The sequence below is a fragment of the Salvelinus alpinus genome, chromosome 2 (genome assembly GCF_045679555.1).
Source record: "Salvelinus alpinus chromosome 2, SLU_Salpinus.1, whole genome shotgun sequence".
Classification (NCBI taxonomy): Eukaryota; Metazoa; Chordata; class Actinopteri; order Salmoniformes; family Salmonidae; genus Salvelinus; species Salvelinus alpinus.
Window position 1 is genome coordinate 13,551,027 of NC_092087.1, and position 22,844 is coordinate 13,573,870.

At 43.2% G+C, this 22,844-nt stretch overlaps 1 protein-coding gene across 2 annotated transcripts in view; it reads left to right on the forward strand.

The window, feature by feature from the left end:
- Positions 1-22,844, forward strand: part of LOC139542599 (metabotropic glutamate receptor 4-like) — a 277,141-nt gene that overhangs the window by 47,230 nt on the left and 207,067 nt on the right. For both annotated transcript variants that reach the window (XM_071348230.1, XM_071348238.1), the window contains exon 2: positions 14,322-15,372. In XM_071348230.1, the coding sequence (XP_071204331.1) occupies positions 14,827-15,372 (546 nt within the window). In that variant the 5' untranslated portion in view covers positions 14,322-14,826. The remainder of the gene's footprint in view (positions 1-14,321; positions 15,373-22,844) is intronic.

Below are 22,844 nucleotides of genomic sequence, written 5' to 3' on the forward strand. Positions count from 1 at the left end.
TTGATGTTGATAGTAAAATTATGTTTGAATCAGCATCATTATTTCAACTTCATCAACCTAAATAAAGACGTATTCTGAAATAAAATTGCAAGCCACAGTCCAAAGATGACTGCCTCTATGTACGATGCTTAGCTTTGGAAAATCAGCTGTGTGCGATTCAGCTGAGCTATCATGTCAACACATTTAGACACTGATCAGCTTCCATGCTCATTTGCATAGACTACCTAAATAACTTGAATAATTGAAAGTAACTCCTCTAACTTTTTTTTACACAAGCTGTATGTGAAAGTAAATTTGGAGTGAGGTTGGGATTATGTAGGCTACATTGACATCTGATTTGCCCAAAGGACATCATTTCAACGTGAAGCTAGGTATACTATCATTCATCCATGGGACATCATTTCAACGTGAAGCTAGGTATACTATCATTCATCCATGGGACATCATTTCAACGTGAAGCTAGGTATACTATCATTCATCCATGGGACATCATTTCAACGTGAAGCTAGGTATACTATCATTCATCCATGGGACATCATTTCAACGTGAAGCTAGGTATACTATCATTCATCCATGGGACATCATTTCAACGTGAAGCTAGGTATACTATCATTCATCCATGGGACATCATTTCAACGTGAAGCTAGGTATACTATCATTCATCCATGGGACATCATTTCAACGTGAAGCTAGGTATACTATCATTCATCCATGGTTGATTGGATCTTTGGAAGTTAAGAAGTAGTTACCATTTTCCCTTTAAATATGATGCCAAATTCATGATATTAATAATACACTTTGTGAAATAGGTAACGTAGAGATGAGGTCTTAAGGGCAGATATTCAGAAGGATGCAGAAGGTTATGTTGGAAAGGTGTCCATATTTATTCACAGCGTGATAACCGGCGATGACGGGTAGACAATAGACTTACTTCTCATACAAAATAACGAACCGCACTAAGCCTAAAACAGGTTTACCATGTAGCTTCCAAAGCTCTTATAGGTTGGCTCAAGCAGCCTCCCCACTTGAATTCTAAAACAGAACTGCATTGCGCTCCAAAAGGAGCCGAAACATACCCGAGGTACACTTCCTGGAACATACCAATATGTTTGGCAACATAACACCAAAATGTGGCTAACACAAATGTAACTGGCTTCCTCATAAACAGACGTGACCACTTCCATGTGCACTTTAAATTAGGCACACGTTAAACAACAATCATGAATTGTTACCTGAATAGAACCGGCAAATGGCAGCAACCTACACTCTAAAAAGAAAAGGTTCCTGGAGTATCCTTTAGGGGTTCTTCAAATTGAAACTGTGGGGGAACCCTTATAAGTTATTTCTTCGAAGAACCCCTATGAATGGATCCTTGAAGAACCTTTTGAAGAACCTTTTGGGTTAATTATTATTAATAATAATATGCATAACAATAACAACAATAACACCATATTTTAGTTGTCAGTGTTTATTATGATTTTAGTGGCAAAGCAGAATAAAAAAAACATATATGAGGTAAACTCCCAGCAGAGTTCCAAGTCCAATGGGTATATCCTCCGGCGTGTGTTGATGTTGTGTTGATGTGTTGATGTTCTCCGTATCCATAGCCAGAATGATTTTGCAGTGCATGGTGAACGAACAGGTTTCCTGTGTAGGGAGGGTGAAGTCTGTGAATCCAAAAAAGAGTAGTTATACAGATGATTAACAAAGCATGCACACAACAGTATTCATACCTTGGTTTTTGTGGTAAATGTGAATGAAAAAAACTGTATTTTGGACATACCTTGTCCATAATGTAGAGGCCTATGGGATATTCATTGAAGAGGTAAGGGAGGACGATGGTAAATCTGATCTGCATTACATACTGTACCAATACCAACTGACATACCTTTGTATGCCTCCTCGTCTGTATACCTGCAGACACAGACACAAAAGTGAGCAGTTCAGTCATCTGCACCCATTACATCTTTCCTTTAACATATTCTTATAGATTACAGGACATATTCTTACCTCTTTGTTTATTGATATCTACTGAATTGTGTCCATTTTCTGTTTTAGAAAGATTTGCACAAATATGAAAAGATAGGCGGTGTCATCACAAAACAATTTCAATTTAGATCATACAAGGGACAAACCTTACCTTAAATTGAGGAGATCTTTAACATGTTCAGTTAAGTGCCTGCCCCTGCTGTCCTTTCAAATTCAAATCCAAGTGTTTCAGTTGGGCAATTAGGTTCCTGCAAGAACCCCCACCAACTAAGGAGGTTCCTCGATGAACCCCCACCAACTAAGGAGGTTCCTCGATGAACCCCCACCAACTAAGGAGGTTCCTCGATGAACCCCCACCAACTAAGGAGGTTCCTCGATGAACCCCCACCAACTAAGGAGGTTCCTCGATGAACCCCACCTCCTATGGGGTTCATGGAAGAACCTTTTTGTGGCAATTTTCAGTGCCAAGAATGCTAGGTTATTCAAAGGACTTTGAGGATCTTAGAAGAACCCTTGTTGAAACCTTAATTTCTAGAGTGCAGTAACATATAGCGGTACACAACCCAAATGACACAGACAAGACAGGACACACGGAGCTTTGACACAACGTGGGAAGTATGAACAAAGGAAAGCATTAACAGAATGAAACACACAGAGTCTCTAACTTGTGTTACAATGATTCTGTAACCGCATTTATGTGTGGAACCGATTATACGAAAATACCTTTCCATACAAACATTTTCCTACCGAACTGGGCATGAACTATAAACAGCAGCTTACTGCTAACAAAGGAGCTATAGAATAATACAGTTACTGTATGTCCAGTATAATGCTCCTAGAAAGAAATGGCAAAATGCATAAGAGACAGAATATTTGAATGTCGGGCCTAATGGCAGATTAAACAGTGTGCACCGTTTGTGACGAGTGGGAATAAATCCACATCATCACACAATTTTACCTTTGGATGTTTTCTTGTATATGAAGGATGGTTGGTTGATTTCAAATTTAATCTACACGTTATTAATATGTTGGATTCACGTTTTCCATCTCAACCAAAAATCTTTGTTGAAAAGTAGGACTAAATCAAACTTTATTTGAAGTGCATTTAACGTTGGATTTGATTTAGTGATATTCTTTAAATGTGATTTTTGTTGATGGAGATGTGAATCCAGCATACACTATAAATACAAATGTATGTGGACACCCCTTAATATTGGTGGATTCGGCTTTTTCAGCCACACCCATTGCTGACCGGTGTATAAAATCGAGCACACAGCCCTGCAATCGCCATTGAAAAACATTTGCAGGAGAATGGCCTTACTTGAAGAGCTCAGTGACTCTGAAGAGCTCAGTGACTCTCAGTGCTAGAGCTGCCCCGGTCCACTATACGTGCTGTTATTGTCATTTGGAAACATCTAGAAGCAACAACGACTCAGCAGCGAAGTAGTAGCCCACACAAACTCACAGAATGGGACTGCCGAGTGCGGAAGCGCGTACTGCTTAAAAATCGCCTGTCTTCGTTGCAACACTCACTATCGAGTTCCAAACTGCCTCTGGAAGCAATGTCAGCAGAATAACTGTTCATCGGGTTTGGGTTTCCATGGCCCAGCAGCCGCACAAAAGCCTAAGATCACCATGCGCAATGCCAAGCGTCGGCTGGAGTGACGTAAAGCTCGCCGCCATTGGACTCTGGAGCAGTTAAAATGCATTCTCTGGTGTGATGAATCACGTTTCACCATCTGGCAGTCTGACGGACGAATCTGGGTTTGGCGGATACCAGGAAATACCTGCCCCAATACATAGTGCCAACTGTAAAGTTTGGTGGATGAAGAATAATGGTCTTGGGCTGTTATTTATGGTTCAGGCTAGGCCCCTTAGTTCCAGGGAAATCTTAACACTACAGCATACAATGACATTCCAAATGATTATGTGCTTCCAACTTTGTGGCAACATTTTGGGGAAGGCACCTTCCAGTTTCAATATGACAATGCCCCTGTGTACAAAGTGAGGTCCGTACAGAAATGGTTTGACGAGATCGCTGTGGAAGAACTTGACTGGCCTGCAAAGAGCCCTGACCTCAATCCCATCGAACACCTTTGGAATAAATTGGAACGCCGACATGCGAGCCAGGCCTAATCGCCCAACATCAGTGCCTGACCTCACTAATGCGCTTGTGGCTGAATGGAAGCGAGTCTCCGCAGCAATGTTCCAATATCTAGTGGAAAGCCTTCCCATAAAAGTGGAGGCTGTTATAGCAGCAAAGGGGGGACCAACTCCATATTAATGCCCATGATTTTGGAATGAGATGTTCGACGAGCAGGTATCCCGTCATGTGGTGTGTATATATAGTGTCTTCAGAAAGTATTCACACCCCTTGACTTTTTCCACATATTATTGTGTTACAGCCTGAAATTAAAATGGATTCAATTGAGATGTTGTGTCACTGGCCTACACACAATGCTATCAACAAGTCAGGTCCTATAGGACCTAGTTTTGTCGTACCTGGACTACTGTCTAGTTGTGTGGTCAGGTGCCACACAAACAAATTCACAGGATAATGCCCCATGCCACAAGGCTAGGATTGTCCAGGAAATATTCCATGAACATGACAGTGAATTCAGCTTACTGCAGTGGCCTGCCCAGTCACCAGATCTCAGTCCAATTGAGCATCTGTGGGACGAGATGGAACAAGCTATTTGGAGTAGAGATCCACTACCAGCCAACTTCACACAACTGTGAAAAGCATTGAAGTCAACATTGTCCAGCATCCCTGTGGAACCGTTTCGACACCTTGTAGAGTCCTTGCCCCAATAAATTGAGGCTGCTCTGAGGGCAAAAGGGGGTGCAACTCAATATTAGGAAAGTGACAAATATCTTTTCCATTTCTATGTGCAATTTTCAAAGCAATTTCAATGTATGCATAGTTCTGATGATTATGTTGAAATTAGATTGATGTATAAACTGTTAGTCAGGTTAAGTCAATGTATATAACTTTAAGTTTTACACTAATTTCAATGTTTTCAATGCTAGTTGAAATGAGATGAAAATAGTACCGTACTGGACAATGATTTTTTTCAAATCCAATGTATTTTCCACATTGATTCCAAGTCACAATACATAGACAAATTATGTTGAACCAACATTGATTCCACCAGTGTGTGCCCAGTGTCCACATTGTTTCACAAGCAGTTCTCCATAACTATCAGGAATCCAGGTAAGACCCAAGTGCAGACGGTGTGAAGTAACAATGTTTATTGTAACAACAGCGGCAGGCAAACGGCAGGTCAAGGCAGGCAGGGGTCGATAATCCAGAGTGGGAGCAAAGGTACAGGACGGCAGGCAGGCTCAGGGTCATTGACAGACAGAGTGGTCAGGCGGGCGGGTACAGGGTCAGGACAAGCAAGGGTCAAAAACCAGGAGGATGAGAAAAAGAGAGGCTGGGAAAAGACAGGAGCTGACAGGAACAAACGCTGGTAAGCTTGACAAACAAGATGAACTGGCAACAGACAAACAGAAAACACAGGTATAAGTACACATGGGATAATGGGGAAGATGGGCAATACCTGGAGGGGGCTGGAGACAAGCACAAGAACAGGTGAAACAGATCAGGGCGTGGCAGTACCCCCCCTCTAGGGACACCACCTGGCGTTCCACCTGGGTGGATACCTGGTTGACTGGGGTGCTGGTGGTGAAAGTTGACGATGAGGACCCGGGTCCAAGATGTCTTTAGCGGAAACCCAGCACCTCTCCTCCGTGCCGTAACCCTCCCAGTCATCAAGGTACTCAAAACCTTTGCTTCGTGGTCGAACCCTCAGGAGGCATCTTACCGTGTATGCTGGCTGGCCATCGATGACATGGGGGAGGGATGGGCCTAGAAACAGAAGACAAGGGGTAATCAGACATGGTTTTGAATCTAGACACAGAAAAGGAACAAAATCTACAGAGGGTACGGGGCAACAGAGGACGAACAGCAGAGGGGCTAACGATCTTGGAGCGGGGGGAAATGTCTTGGCTATCCTTGTTGGATACCGGTCGGTGCTGCGGAAGCGAAGTGGCCCGGACCTTACTGAACCCCTCCCGGAGGTCCTGGTACTCTGCGGAGCGGTCCGGGGCAATTTCCAAGCCCCCAGAAAGATGTCCTGGGGCAGGCAGAGCTGACTTCAGGCAAGGAGTGTGGCAAGACAGGCTCCAGCCCACAATGGCACCAGTAGCTCAGTCAATGGAGGGATTGTGTCACTGGAGCCAAGATAATTCCAATACCACGGGAACCTGAGGCGAGTCAACCAGCAGGAATTGGATCGTCTCGCTGTGGTTCCTCGACACTTGTAGGTTGACGGGGGTTGTCTGGTGGGTGACCTGGCCTATACAGCACCCGTCCAAAGCTCTAACACCCATGGGAATGGAGAGGGGTTGAGTGGGGATGCCCAGGTCGGACGCCAGGGTAACGCCCATGAGACTCACATCGGCCCCCGAGTCGATGAGTACCTGCAGAGACTTGAACTGGTCACCGCACAACAGGGTGGCATGGAGAGGGGGGGTGAGTAATGGGAGAAGAACAATTATCTTTAAGACCCACCAGTGTACTCACTCCAACGAATGAGCTAGGTCTGTTGAAGGGACACATAGACACAAAATGACCGGCAGTACCGCAATACAGACAACTCTGCATCTCAAGTCTGCATATGCGTTCTGTCGGAGACAGCCTAGCCTTGCCGAGCTGCATCAGCTCATGAAGAGGTGAATCGACAGTCTCCGGAGGCTCTTGGAGGGACTCGGGTAAGTTCGGATCCACTCGGGGACGTAGACTTCGGGGACTTCCGGAGTTCATCAGCTGCAAGGTGGGATCCCTGAGTGAGCTATTGGAACTGCAATCGGACCTCTTCTCCCTCCTAAGTTCCCATAGCCAACCATCGATCCGGATGGTTAAAGTGATGAGTGAGTGGAGATCCGTCAGTAGTTCTCGGGCTGCCAGCTCATCCTTTAACTCCTCGATAATCTGTACAGGAACGTGTCGAACAGCGCTTCCGGGTTCCAGGTACCCTCCGCTGCTAGCATGTGGAACTCCACCACATCATCTGCCACACTGAGGGTGGCCTCCCGAAGCTGGAGTAACTTCCGGGGAGCCTCTCACCCAAACTTTTCTCGCCTCCGCCACGAATACCTCCAGACTGAGGCAAACGGTGGATTGTTGCTCCCACGCCGACGTGGCCCATAAGCATAATAATGTATGCTATCTTTGAGTGGTCCGAGGGGAACGAAGAAGGCTGCAGCTCGAAAACGAGGGAGCACTGGGAGAGAAAGGCAGGGCAGGTTCTGGAATCTTTATCGTAGCGCTCAAGGAGGAGGTAAGCGGGGTTCCCCGGAAACCGGGGTGATGGCGATGCTACCAGCCGGGTTACAGAAGGGTTGGGAGTTTACCGTTGTGGTAGGCCGCCTAGTAGGCAACCAACGGATTTGCTCCCGCAATGCGTCCAAGGCTAGGTTGTGACGTTCGGCCACGGCCTGGAACCCTTCCATCAGACCGCAAAGTAACTCCTCGTGTCTACTAATGGTGGCTCCTTGGGAGGAGATGGCGTTGCGGAGCTGGTCCAAGTCTGCCGGGTCAGTACGAGCTGGCCATGACTATCAGGAATCAAGGTAAGACCCAAGTGCAGACGGTGTGAAATAACAATGTTTATTGTTACAACAGGGGCAGGCAAACGACAGGTCAAGGCAGGCAGGGGTTGATAATCTAGAGTGGGAGCGAAGGTACAGGATGGCAGGCAGGCTCAGGGTCAGGTGAAACAGATCAGGGCGTGACAATAACGACGAATAGAGGTTAGCCTATACACCTGAACTTTAAACAGAGAAAATTTATTGAATTTCATTGAATTTCTTAGTAGACCAGACCCTGCTGCTATTGTATTGGTGTCTATGGGAGACACACCCAGTTTAGTAGACTAGAACTGACACATTTTTTCAATGGAGTGAACTACAGTATCTTCATTTATGCACCATATTTGCTTTAAACTCCCAAAGTAGGCTAAACCACTAACAACTAAGAACAGTAGTGGTGCGTGGGTAAAATCACTAAGCATGCCAAGCTGGGAAAAAAGCCATATTACAACCTATGTTGTGATAATTGCATTGTTTGCTCCATAACCCATTAGTTCATACACCATTGTGATATACAATAAGGCAGAGAGAACAAAAAGACCAGTCACACAGTGGTGGAATAAATTCATCCACACATGTTTGTTTCATCACAAAACCGGAGAGCCACATCGGGCCAGTAAAGTCCCCAAAGCAAATATTGCATGTAACAAGTTAAAACCTCTCTGGGATATGTGGGACGCTAGCGCCAACATCCAGTGAAAATGCAGAGACCCAAATTCAAATAAATTACTATAAAAATTAAACTTTGATGAAATCACACATTCAATATACCAAATTAAAGCTACAATTGTTGTGAATCCAGCCAACGTGTCAGATTTCAAAAATGCTTTACGGCGAAAGCAAACGATGCTCTTATCTGAGCATAGCACCCAAGCAAACAAACAGACCATCATATTTCAACCCTCCAGGCGCGACACAAAACGGAGAAATAAAGATATAATTCATGCCTTACCTTTGACGAGCTTTTTCTGTTGGCACTCCAATATGTCCCATAAACATCACAAATGGTCCTTTTGTTTGATTAATTCCGTTGATATATATCCAAAATGTCAATTTATTAGGCGCGTCTGATCCAGAAAAACACCGGTTCCAATTTGCGCAACGTGACTACAAAATATCTCAAAAGTTACCTGTAAGCTTTGTCCAAACATTTCAAACTACTTTTGTAATACAACTTTAGGTATTTTTTTACGTAAATAATCAATAAAATTGAAGATGGGATGATCTGCGTTCAATACCGGAGGAAAACAACGTGTAGCGAGCCTCTGTGTAACGCGCCTCTAACAAAGAGTAAACTTCCCTCGAGCCTCAATCTGAACAGTGTTACTTCTTCATTTCTCAAAGGAAAAACCTCAACCAATTTCTAAAGTCTGTTGACATCCAGTGGAAGCGATAGGACCTGCAAGAATGTCTCTTAGAAATCTGGATTCCCAATGAAAACCCATTGAAAAGAGAGGGACCTAAAAATAAAAATCTGAATGGTTTGTCCTCGGGGTTTCGTCTGCCAAATAAGTTATGTTATAGTCACAGACATGATTCAAACAGTTTTAGAAACTTCAGTGTTTTCTATCCAAATCTACTAATACTATGCATATCTTAGTTTCTGGGCATGAATAGCAGGCAGTTTAATTTGGGCACGCTTTTCATCCAAAATTCCGAATGCTGCCCCCTATCCTAGAGAAGTAAAACAAGTTACATGACCTATGATCAAGCAAGTTAATGTTTCCGACAGTTTACGAAACAACGACTGATTTAGAACCAGAGAGTTACCCCAAGTCACAAAATATGTGACTTGGCACAAAATATGAATTTATGGTTAGATCAGATGAATTCAGCCACTTGCGAATTGAAGGAAAATGTTTAAAACACAGAGTCGAAAGAGAAATTGTTATATAATTGTTTTTCTTTTATTCACATTTTTGGGGAAGCCTGACTTCCCCTTGGCATCCGTGAACACACACCACTGCCTAAGAAACAGGTTCATGCAAAGAATGTGCATAACAAAAGCAAATAGACAAACATTTAGACAACATCAATAATGATTAATGCATTCCCTGACTACAGCAGCATACCACCCTGCATCCCACTGATGACTTGCCTCTGAAGCTAAGCAGGGCCTAGGCTACATGAGGTGTGAGACTATAATTTGAAAAAGTTGCTAAAAAAGGCATGCATTGCTTTTTTAAACTTGAGTGAGAGGTGCTTCGGAAAACACAGCTGGGAGAATGGAATTATAATTATTATATTCAGTCCAAGGGCACAATGGTCACTGGCCGCAAAAGGCATTTTTTTATGGGGCATTACCGCGACAGAAAGGGGATGTTGCCGGAAAATTCGAGGCATTATCAAGTGCTTGTCGAATTGTGAATGAGAGACTGATGAAGTGTGTACACAGGCTGGACATCATTCACAAGTGCTAATATATAATTCAAAAGTGATGGGCTGATATTGTCACCCATCAGACTATTCCTCACTTAATCTTGTCTTTACATATGCTAAATAATATATGTCCAAAATTTGTTTTGATTTAGCATGGACGATTATCATGCACTTGTCTCGAAACGGGGGCAGGGGAAAAATACATGTAATGTATTCACTTAAATAGAGAATGGAGGACACTTTTCCCGTGGTTAATTTTCATGCCAGCCAGGTAGGCTAAACTCCTGTTATAAAGAGAAGCAATGTGCATAATATAAGGAAAGTTGTTAAATAAATATTGTAGGCCTAGGTTATAGAAAGCTGATGGGAGCCTCCTCTTTTTAATAGAGGCCATCGCTCTATTTTCTCATACAATTTAATAGCCTATAGAAATGTTGCGCTCTGATTTTGCACAAGAGGTCACAATGTTCTTCTTCTTAGTTGTCCATGGCTTCAATGACTTGTCATGTAGTCTAGAGCAAGCTGACAAGCTCTCTGACCTCACTTGGGGCGTGGCTACTTAATGTACAAAGGATGTCAAAAACTATTATCTCATTTGAAATAAAAAATAAATAAAAAAATCACATTCCAATCTTAACACACATACCTTCATAAATGTTCATATTATATACTACATAACATATTGGATGGACACTTGACAGTTTCCTTAAAGTGTATATACAGTGGGGAGAACAAGTATTTGATACACTGACAATTTTGCAGGTTTTCCTACTTACAAAGCATGTAGAGGTCTGTAATTTTTATCATAGGTACACTTCAACTGTGAGAGAAGGAATCTAAAACAAAAATCCAGAAAATCACATTGTATGATTTTTAAGTAATTAATTTGCATTTTATTGCATGACATAAGTATTTGATACATCAGAAAAGCAGAACTGAATATTTGGTACAGAAACCTTAGTTTGCAATTACAGAGATCATACGTTTCCTGTAGTTCTTGACCAGGTTTGTACACACTGCAGCAGGGATTTTGGCCCACTCCTCCATACAGACCTTCTCCAGATCCTTCAGGTTTCGGGGCTGTCGCTGGGCAATACGGACTTTCGGCTCCCTCCAAAGATTTTCTATTGGGTTCAGGTCTGGAGACTGGCTAGGCCACTCCAGGACCTTGAGATGCTTCTTACGGTGCCACTCCTTAGTTGCCCTGGCTGTGTGTTTCGGGTCGTTGTCATGCTGGAAGACCCAGCCACGACCCATCTTCAATGCTCTTACTGAGGGAAGGAGGTTGTTGGTCAAGATCTCGCGATACATGGCCCCATCCATCCTCCCCTCAATACGGTGCAGTCGTCCTGTCCCCTTTGCAGAAAAGCATCCCCAAAGAATGATGTTTCCACCTCCATGCTTCACGGTTGGGATGGTGTTCTTGGGGTTGTACTCATCCTTCTATTCCTCCAAACACGGCGAGTGGAGTTTAGAGCAAAAAGCTCTATTTTTGTCTCATCAGACCACATGACCTTCTCCCATTCCTCCTCTGGATCATCCAGATGGTCATTGGCAAACTTCAGACGGGCCTGGACATGCGCTGGCTTGAGCAGGGGGACCTTGCGTGCGCTGCAGGATTTTAATCCATGACGGCGTAGTGTGTTACTAATGGTTTTCTTTGAGACTGTGGTCCCAGCTCTCTTCAGGTCATTGACCAGGTCCTGCCGTGTAGTTCTGGGCTGATCCCTCACATTCCTCATGATCATTGATGCCCCACGAGGTGAGATCTTGCATGGAGCCCCAGACCGAGGGTGATTGACCGTCATCTTGAACTTCTTCCATTTTCTAATAATTGTGCCAACAGTTGTTGCCTTCTCACCAAGCTGCTTGGCTATTGTCCTGTAGCCCATCCCAGCCTTGTACAGGTCTACAATTTATCCCTGATGTCCTTACACAGCTCTCTGGTCTTGGCCATTGTGGAGAGGTTGGAGTCTGTTTGATTGAGTGTGTGGACAGGTGTCTTTTATACAGGTAACGAGTTCAAACAGGTGCAGTTAATACAGGTAATGAGTGGAGAACAGGAGGGCTTCTTAAAGAAAAACTAACAGGTCTGTGAGAGCCGGAATTCTTACTGGTTGGTAGGTGATCAAATACTTATGTCATGCAATAAAATGCAAATTAATTACTTAAAAATCATACAATGTGATTTTCTGGATTTTTGTTTTAGATTCCGTCTCTCACAGTTGAAGTGTACCTATGATAAAAATGACAGACCTCTACATGCTTTGTAAGTAGGAAAACCTGCAAAATCGGCAGTGTATCAAATACTTGTTCTCCCCACTGTACTTTCCCAGTTACAGTATTTAAATTGCATGCATACAGTTGTTAATGACATCACAAAATGAAAAGAGATATTATATTGTTTTCCACATTCTTATGTTAGAATTACTGTTCCATTATCCACTTTTTGGACGTTAGAGTTTAGGGCAGGCAAAATTCTCTGGAGACAAAGGAACGTTCCTTTAGCCAATACTGGCGGGTAAAGAAAGAAAGTCTCCCTCTCTTGTAATTTACGACAGGGTGTAAACGGTCGATCATCCAGCAGCTCCCCCTCTGTGGGAGACAGAGAGGCCTGGTTACCATCCCCCCCAGTCTGATCTGACCCATTCTGATCCTCACAGGACAGTCATGACACACTTTTGCAGTATAATATTTTTTCACAACCATCCATTTCATAAATGGGAGACATAAGAGATGTGAAAAAACATGCTTGTGTTTTGTTCTACCTCGGGTAGGGGGATCTCAAAAACTAAAGCCCTTTTTCAGGAATGGCCACTAGCCTATTATATTTTCTGCGCTGAATAAGGCATGGGATTAGTGACTTCGATTTGGGGATGGTGCAGCAGATCGGTGGGCTACACCTTTGGTGATATAGTTTCTTTATGCAACAGTATATTGTGTCCAATTCACTCAGTATTATACTTTTTTATGGGGGCCCATCACAGATAGATATTGCCTTGGACTATCAAAAAGCTCTCAATGTTTGATTTTGCGTGGCAGATTTTCCAATGACACACTGCTTCTACTAGGATTTGTGTGAACGTACTCACGTCAAGTTAAACCAAATCATTAAAATGATATGAAAATGATAAGTGGCATAGAGATGGAATTTAATCCAATTTGGGCTATCTTGGGACAAGATATTGGAATATCTTCCCACAAGTGAATGTGGGCGTGTACAGTTAAAGAAGCAAGTCACGCTATATGGGTTTAAACTTTGAAGAGCTAGTTCTTCTGGGGACATTTCTCCTCTTACCTACTCCTGTATCAAACAGCTCTGCTCCTGTAGTAATATTGCAATTACCATTTCACAGTGTCTTCAGAGAAACCATCCCTATGGTTTGATGCCGTACAAGGTGCAGACTCCGATATGCCAGCTTTGTGGGAAAGAAAGGAGTGAGAAACGTGCTGATGGAAGAATAGGAAAAGAGGACTCCAATAGGAGAAAGTGTGATGATTCATCCAATATCTTCCTCCTCTCTGATCTGTCATTCAACAGAAGGGATAAAAGGTGTCAATAGGAATGTGGAATTTCTATAAAAGACACTTAACATATTGGTCTGATGTTTCCTTAGCGTCATCTTAACATGTTGGTCTGACGTTGCCTTAGCGTCATCTTAACATGTTGGTCTGACGTTGCCTTAGCGTCATCTTAACATGTTGGTCTGATGTTGCCTTAATGTCATCTTTGGATCAGGAACGATCAGAAAAGGTTAAGAACTAATCAACAGAAGCAACATAATTGTATGGAGGAAATATCTGATTTAAGTACTTAGAGTAAGAACCGAAAGAGATATAGTACATGTAATCAAGACATGAGAATACACGTCATACAATTTTTTTTGCAACATAACAATGGTAGGCACATTTGTACAGTAGGCTAGTTTTCCTATTGACTATGTTGAAAAGAGGCGTGTGGGAGCTAACTTTCATGCCTTTTGACCTTGGGAGTCCATGGCAACCCTTTTTAAATTCAAGATAGAGAGGTGGGTGGGTAGGGAGGGAGGAGGGAGAGCGAGAGAGAGAGAGAGAGAGAGAGAGAGAGAGAGAGAGAGAGAGAGAGCATGTGAGAGTGAAAGACGGCATGTGAGAGAAAAATGTGTCTCATCATTCCACACAGGATTGCAGCAAAAGGAGTTTTGACAGAAAAAGAAAGCAGTGAAAAGCTCAAACCAACACAAATCCCTTCTCTCATCTCTAGCCCCTCTCATTCTGTGTGGTGTTTCTCATCACTCCTCCTCTGCTTTATCTTGCAGGAATTCACTCAGCAACCCGGAGAATTGAGCCGAGTGGCCTGAAGCCTCTGACACGAATCAACCAACCCCCCCTCCACCCCAAAGGGAAGGGGAGAGATTAAAAACTCCTGATCGACGTGGAGGGAGAGAGTAAGAGAAGGAGGGAGAGAGAGAGAGAGGGGGAAAAAAGAGCTTATCATTCACCTTTGCTCTTCTTAATGCCCCCTGTGAGGGATCGCCATAGGCAGGGTGGTGAGTAACAGCGGGCAGAGGAGTAGCTGCCCACCACACTAGTCAGACCATGGAGTGAGGAGAATAGAAGGAAAGAAAAAGATAAGAAAAGAAGAGGATATATCCTTTGAAGAACCAAACTTAGAGCAAAGCAACGAGACACGTCACCTGTTCTGTGCCCACCGCTTCGAAAGGTATTATTAAGATTAACCCCCATGACATAAAGTAGTGTTCTCTGTGTTCCTGATTCCGCTGGGTTCTAGAGTGTGTCTGTATTCGTGTCTGGGCTGTGGTCATGGTGTCTCAGCTCCAGGGGTGTGCTTTGCATCGGACAGACAGGCTATGTCACAGAGGCAGCCTGATCAGGCTCTTACTTCTCCTCTACTGCTCTCTCATGACCGCCCAGGCTGCCAAACCCAAAGGCCCGGGCGGCACACACCTCAACTCCATCCGCATCGACGGAGACATCTCCCTGGGAGGCCTGTTCCCCGTGCACGCCAGGGGCAACGAAGGCAAGGCCTGCGGGGAGCTGAAGAAGGAGAAGGGGATCCATCGTCTGGAGGCCATGCTGTTCGCCCTGGACCGTATCAACAACGACCATTCTCTGCTGCCCAACATCACGCTGGGAGCACGCATTCTAGACACGTGTTCCCGGGACACCCACGCCCTGGAGCAGTCGCTTACCTTCGTCCATGCCCTCATCGAGAAGGACGGGACGGACGTCAAGTGTCTTGGCGGGGGAGCACCCATCATCACCAAGCCTGAGAGGGTAGTGGGAGTCATTGGAGCCTCGTCCAGCTCTGTGTCCATCATGGTGGCCAACATACTGCGGCTCTTCAAGGTAAGGACCACCCCATGGGGGTTCTTCACTACATGGTTGTGTGCTTGTGGTGGAGTGTTTACAGTGTGAGTGTCTCTTGGTGGCTCAAACTCAACCAATTTTTATAGATGCAGGCCAGCGAAGCCACTACACAACACAACAATAAACAATGCATTAAATGTACTATAACGGTGACAAACGGTGCCCACAAACTGTTAGGGCCTACATACAGCTGTCCCGACCGCAGAGCTTTCCTTTCAGCACCATGGAGTGAATCCTTATCACCGCTACACCTGGCTATCAGCTGAGCCACGTCTGGCAGCAAAACATTTTACTCACTCTCATTTACTGCCATTTTAAAAACCATAGCTGATGTCTGACTCGTTTAAATAACATTTGTTTCTACTGGCTCCTTGTGGATTGTTGTAACTCGATAACAACCACATTCTCCTTCAATAATAATACATGCCGACATGAGTTTTTGACTTTTGAACCACACACAAACATTATTACATTGATGTTCAGTAAATTCATAATGTTTGTTTTCATGTATTTAACACTGAGCTCTAAGTATAAGCAAGTGCAAGAAAATGAGCCGCGACGAAGTAGGCCTATTCCTTCAGCACTTTCGAAATGGACAGCAACAGAAATTCTGATAGATGTTAGTAAAGATAAATTCAGCAAGATGTTGAGGCCTTAACTTTACTCTTCATAAAGTCACCACAGAGAGAGAGAGAGAGAGAGAGAGAGAGAGAGAGAGAGAGAGAGAGAGAGAGAGAGAGAGAGAGCAAAATTTGAAATTGTGTTTTTTTAAGATGGGATAAAAGTAGAAAACGGTATATCATACACTGCAGTTGAGGAACAATGGGAAAGTAATTCTGCTTTGAAAGTTGATAAACATGTAACCCCAATTTTGAGAAAATGGCTATTGAATGTTTTGGTAAACCTACTGGAGAGCTCTTCTTTGTTTACCCCCATTCAGCATCGTTCACACCCTCTTAAGCCTTAGCCCCATCCATCTCTTTAAGGATTCACATGCGAGGCCATGTGCTAAACATAGTGAGTAGTGTAGTAAACAACCAAAGATTTCAAGACTAAAAGTGGTAAAAGTAGTAGACTACAATAAGGGAAAAAATCCAGGTAAAAATACATTTGATCTAGTCCTTGGCCTATATCCTAATCTAACTTTGGTGCAGGTCATGTTGTTCTTCACAGTACTGTCTCTGATAAAGGTGTAAACAGTACAGTGAAATGGTCACTTGCATAGTAACAATATCAAAAACAGAAAGTGTCCAGTTAAAAATATTTCATAAATATTTAATAATTATTAGATGACTCTTACCCAGACACACATGACTAACTTGATGGGTCATGTAATCATCTGGCAAAGTGGAGTCTTTTGTTTAGACATGTATCTACAGTAGCTAGCGAAACAATGAACTGGCATAATCGCAACTCACACTACTACCAATACAAACATTGTCATAGCTGTAGTATGAATCTGCAGGTAGCTAAAGCAGAAAGTAGCACCTGCTAAATTCATGGCGTCAATGTTGTTGAGAAAAGTAGCAAAACGTTTGTAGTTCTTGATGGCAAACGTTATATCTTTCAAAAACGCCGCTGTAGAAAGGACAATCTACACATACTGAGCAGCTCACATTATAGACAGAAGCGCGCTACACGGCAGAACAATCCAAACTCATGTCCAGCCCATCCATTATCTCAGCCAATCATGGCTAGCGGGAAGGTTCCTTCCTTTTTCGTGGCTAAAACAACTTGGCTTGTAATTTAACAATTGTATTCGTATTTACAGATGTAATACAAGTTTGTTATCATGGCACATGAAAGTTCACATATTCCAGAAGGCGTGTCTGGCAATTAAAAAAAAAAAAAATGTTCAAATGCCTCTCCTGTGAAGTAGTGACGTGCGACATACGCCTAGCTTCCTGAAACAGGTCACAAATTATGAATAAGATACTAATGAGATAGTCCTACACTGGATATATAAAACATTAAGAACACATGCTCTTTCCATGACATGACCAGGTGAATCGAGGTGAAGGCTATGATCCCTTATTGATGTCACTTGTTAAATCCACTTCGATCAGTGTAGATGAGCCAGGTTAAAGAACGATTTTAAGCCTTGAGACAAATGAGACATGGATTGTGTATGTGTGCCATTCAGAGGGTGAATGGGAAAGACAAAATATGTAAGTGCCTTTGAACGGTGTATGGATGTAGGTGCCAGGCACACCGGTTTGTGTCAAGAACTGCAACGCTGTTGGGTTTTTCACGCTCAACAGTTTCCCGTGTGTATCAAGAATGGTCCACCACCCAAAGGACATCCAACCAAATTGACTCAACTGTGGGAAGCATTGGCGTCAACATGGGCCAGCATCCCTGTGGAACACTTTCGACAGCTTGTAGAGTCCATGCCCTGACGAATTGAGGCTGTTCTGAGGGCAGAAGGGGATGCAACTCAATATTAGGAAGGTGTTCCTAATGATTGGTATACTCAGTGAATATAAGCAATGTGAAAATGAAGATGTACAAACTAACTATGGCTTAAGGCAATGATGAACAGATAAGACACAAGACATGAGCGAGCTGAGACGGACGTAGCCTATATGCCTCGTTCAGCACTATTTAAACAGCGACAGAAACTAGAACATGGGCTGTTCTTATAGTATTCTCCTTATCCACCAAGTCAGAACCGTGTAATAAATAACGGGGAGACATAAGCAGACAATGAAAGCTCTTACAATATTAGATGATGACATTTCTCTAAAACAGGCAAAAGGCTGCACCACCAAGTCAGAACAGTAGGCTAACTTCTGAGTGGGAGAGGATCCAAAATCTTAGGCTACTTAGCTTCTTACATAACATACATATAGTGTTACTTTCTTAGCTACAGTATAAACACCTCACTGGCATATTACACCACTTATGCATCATACAAAACATATTTTTGGACTCACCATTGTTGTACTGTGCTCACTTGACCAGAACGGTGGCGTGGGGGTCCTTGTGGGCAAACTTCTCAATTATTTTGTAGTCAAAGTCTGTCATTCTCTGGATGACGTCATGCTGGATTGACAGCATGGCCAATGCATTCAACCTTTTCTGGCCTATGGTGCTGCATTTTAATTGGATCGCGACGATGATGATGTACCCTTAAAAAGGTGTTGGTCGTCATAATGGCTTTGTAGCCTGTAATCTCTTTCACGCATCGGATTCAAAAATACACCTGTAAATGCCTAGGCAGGAGTCGGCCGACTCGTCATGGCCCTGCAGTGCTGTCTCACAATTGCCACACTATTTCATGCATGCTATAATTCTGGCATTCATTCTACACATACCTATTCTCCTCTGTTTGTTGGTTGTGAAGGTCATGGCTCGTCTATGTGTGGTGTGTAGCTGAGCCACAATGTTTGATTTCCCCAGTAATCCCAGTTTGCCTGCATTGTCTACCTGTGATGCAAAATTCTCATGTTTTGTGACCCTTTCAGACAGATGTTTTAAATCCTTAAACCCAGACTTGGAAAACACACCTTCTCCATTGAGTAGCAGGGAGGGGTCGCAAAATACTGATTGCTTTGCAATGCTCGTTGTTTGCCACTGCTTCTTTCCAAACCATTTATTGTTGAATTTACGATTTCTGACTTGTTTATGTCCTATGGCCGATGAGCACAGAGATGTTTTATCTCTTATTTCTCTTCATATGACAAGGTTTTAAAAGGATTTGCTAGTAGATTGTTGATGTGATTCATGATGATGACTGCTTATCTAGCTAGCTAGTGTCATGACGTGGCCCTTTCTGGGTATACAGTGGGGCAAAAAAGTATTTAGTCAGCCACCAATTGTGCAAGTTCTCCCACTTATAAAGATGAGAGAGGCCTGTAATTTTCATCATAGGTACACTTCAACTATGACAGACAAAATGAGAAAAAGAAATCCAGAAAATCACATTGTAGGATTTTTTATGAATTTATTTGCAAATTATGGTGGAAAATAAGTATTTGGTCAATAACAAAAGTTTATCTCAATACTTTGTTATATACCCTTTGTTGGCAATGACAGAGGTCAAACGTTTTCTGTAAGTCTTTACAAGGTTTTCACACACTGTTGCTGGTATTTTGGCCCATTCCTCCATGCAGATCTCCTCTAGAGCAGTGATGTTTTGGGGCTGTTGCTGGGCAACACGGACTTTCAACTCCCTCCAAAGATTTTCTATGGGGTTGAGATCTGGAGACTGGCTAGGCCACTCCAGGACCTTGAAATGCTTCTTACGAAGCCACTCCTTTGTTGCCCGGGCGGTGTGTTTGGGATCATTGTCATGCTGAAAGACCCAGCCACGTTTCATCTTCAATGCCCTTGCTGATGGAAGGAGGTTTTCACTCAAAATCTCACGATACATGGCCCCATTCATTCTTTCCTTTACACGGATCAGTCGTCCTGGTCCCTTTGCAGAAAAACAGCCCCAAAGCATGATGTTTCCACCCCCATGCTTCACAGTAGGTATGGCGTTCTTTGGATGCAACTCAGCATTCTTTGTCCTCCAAACACGACGAGTTGAGTTTTTACCAAAAAGTTCTATTTTGGTTTCATCTGACCATATGACATTCTCCCAATCTTCTTCTGGATCATCCAAATGCTCTCTAGCAAACTTCAGACGGGCCTGGACATGTACTGGCTTAAGCAGGGGGACACGTCTGGCACTGCAGGATTTGAGTCCCTGGCAGCGTAGTGTGTTACTGATGGTAGGCTTTGTTACTTTGGTCCCAGCTCTCTGCAGGTCATTCACTAGGTCCCCCCGTCTGGTTCTGGGATTTTTGCTCACCGTTCTTGTGATCATTTTGACCCCACGGGGTGAGATCTTGCGTGGAGCCCCAGATCGAGGGAGATTATCAGTGGTCTTGTATGTCTTCCATTTCCTAATAATTGCTCCCACAGTTGATTTCTTCAAACCAAGCTGCTTACCTATTGCAGATTCAGTCTTCCCAGCCTGGTGCAGGTCTACAATTTTGTTTCTGGTGTCCTTTGACAGCTCTTTGGTCTTGGCCATAGTGGAGTTTGGAGTGTGACTGTTTGAGGTTGTGGACAGGTGTCTTTTATACTGATAACAAGTTCAAACAGGTGCCATTAATACAGGTAACGAGTGGAGGACAGAGGAGCCTCTTAAAGAAGAAGTTGCAGGTCTGTGAGAGCCAGAAATCTTGCTTGTTTGTAGGTGACCAAATACTTATTTTCCACCATAATTTGCAAATAAATTAATTAAAAATCCTACAATGTATAATTTTGTCTGTCATAGTTGAAGTGTACCTATGATGAAAATTACAGGCCTCTCTCATCTTTTTAAGTGGGAGAACTTGCACAATTGGTGGCTGACTAAATACTTTTTTGCCCCACTGTAGATCGTGGCTTCCCTCTCGTTCTCACTATCTCCAACACCCAGGTTCTGTTATCTCAGGTTGTAAATTCCTGACGGAGACTCTCTCTAGACAGAGAGAGTTTCACAGTAGAACAAAGGAACTTCTACTACATCACAGAATTTGAGAATTGAACAATATCCATGTTTTGGAGAATGTGTAAACGGTCGGTGGAGAAGCCAGCTACGACCCGATCCGTTTTGTTTCATGTTTGTGACCTCATGAAAGACAATACAGCCACATTCCCATTACTCTGTTTATACAGTTGCCTTATGAGGTTTGTATCTAATTATTGTATGAAATGAATGAGTAAAGATGAAACTGTTTGTGAAATTATGTGATGTCTGTCACGAACGTCGTTAGGGAAGAAATGACCGGACCAAGGTGCAGCGTGGTGGGTGTACATTTCTTTTTTATTTTGAATGTTGCCAACAAAAACAAGAAACAACAAAAACGAACGTGAAGCTGAATAGGGCTATACAGGCCACTAACACAGACAACTACCCACAACTAAGGTGGCAAAACAGGCTGCCTAAGTATGATTCCCAATCAGAGACAACGATAGACAGCTGCAGTGTTGGAGTGAATGTCTGATATATATACACTGTGGTGTTTACAGTGTCGGATGTGTTAGGGCTAGTGAGTAGCCAGCTAATCTTTATATTTCAAGTCTAGCCAATTTGGATCTATTTGCTTGCTAACAATGTAAAACAGTTGAACTGTTATGAATAGAGCCTTGAATACACACTGTTTGATGTGGTGGGACACAATGCAAATAGTCTGTGTAGCCATTTGATTATCTTTTCAGGAGTCTTATGGCTTGAGGGCAAAAGCTGTTGAGAAGCCTTTTGGTCCTAGACTTGGCGCTCCGGTACCACTTGCCATGCGGTAGCAGAGAGAACAGTCTATGACTGGGGTGGAAAGGGTCTTATATACATACATTTGAATTTTTATTTATTTATTTTTATTTAACCAGGTAGGCAAGTTGAGAACAAGTTCTCATTTACAATTGCGACCTGGCCAAGATAAAGCAAAGCAGTTCGACACATACAACAACACAGAGTTACACATGGAGTAAAACAAACATACAGTCAATAATACAGTAGAAAAATAAGTCTATATACAATGTGAGCAAGTGAGGTGAGATAAGGAAGGTAAAGGCAAAAAAAGACCATGGTGGCGAAATAAATACAATATAGCAAGTAAAATACTGGAATGGTAGATTTGCAGTGGAAGAATGTGCAAAGTAGAAATAGAAATAATGGGGTGCAAAGGAGCAAAATAAATAAATAAATACAGTAGGGGAGGAGGTAGTTGATTGGGCTAAATTATAGATGGGCTATGTACAGGTGCAGTAATATGTGAGCTGCTCTGACAGCTGGTGCTTAAAGATAGTGATGGAGATAAGTGTTTCCAGTTTCAGAGATTGTTGTAGTTCGTTCCAGTCATTGGCAGCAGAGAACTGGAAGGAGAGGCGGCCAAAGGAGGAATTGGCTTTGGGGGTGACCAGAGAGATATACCTGCTGGAGCGCGTGCTACAGGTGGTTGCTGCTATGGTGACCAGCGAGCTGAGATAAGGTGGGACTTTACCTAGCAGGGTCTTGTAGATGACCTGGAGCCAGTGGGTTTGGCGATGAGTATGAAGCGAGGGCCAGCCAACGAGAGCGTACAGGTCACAGTGGTGGGTAGGATATGGGGCTTTGGTGACAAAACGGATGGCACTGTGATAGACTGCATCCAATTTATTGAGTAGGGTATTGGAGGCTATTTTGTAAATTACATTGCCGAAGTCGGACATTGGAGATGTTTGATGTGAGTCTGGAAGGAGAGTTTACAGTCTAACCAGACACCTAGGTATTTGTAGTTGTCCACATATTCTAAGTCAGAACCGTCCAGAGTAGTGATGCTGGATGGGCGGGCAGGTTCAGGCAGCGATCGGTTGAAGAACATGTAAAACATAGACTAGATAGCCACATACTGTTATGTGCTAGCTAAAATGCTGCTAGCGGTACGTAGTGTTGTCATATCACCAAGTTTAGTATTGCGATCTGTGATACCAAGAGA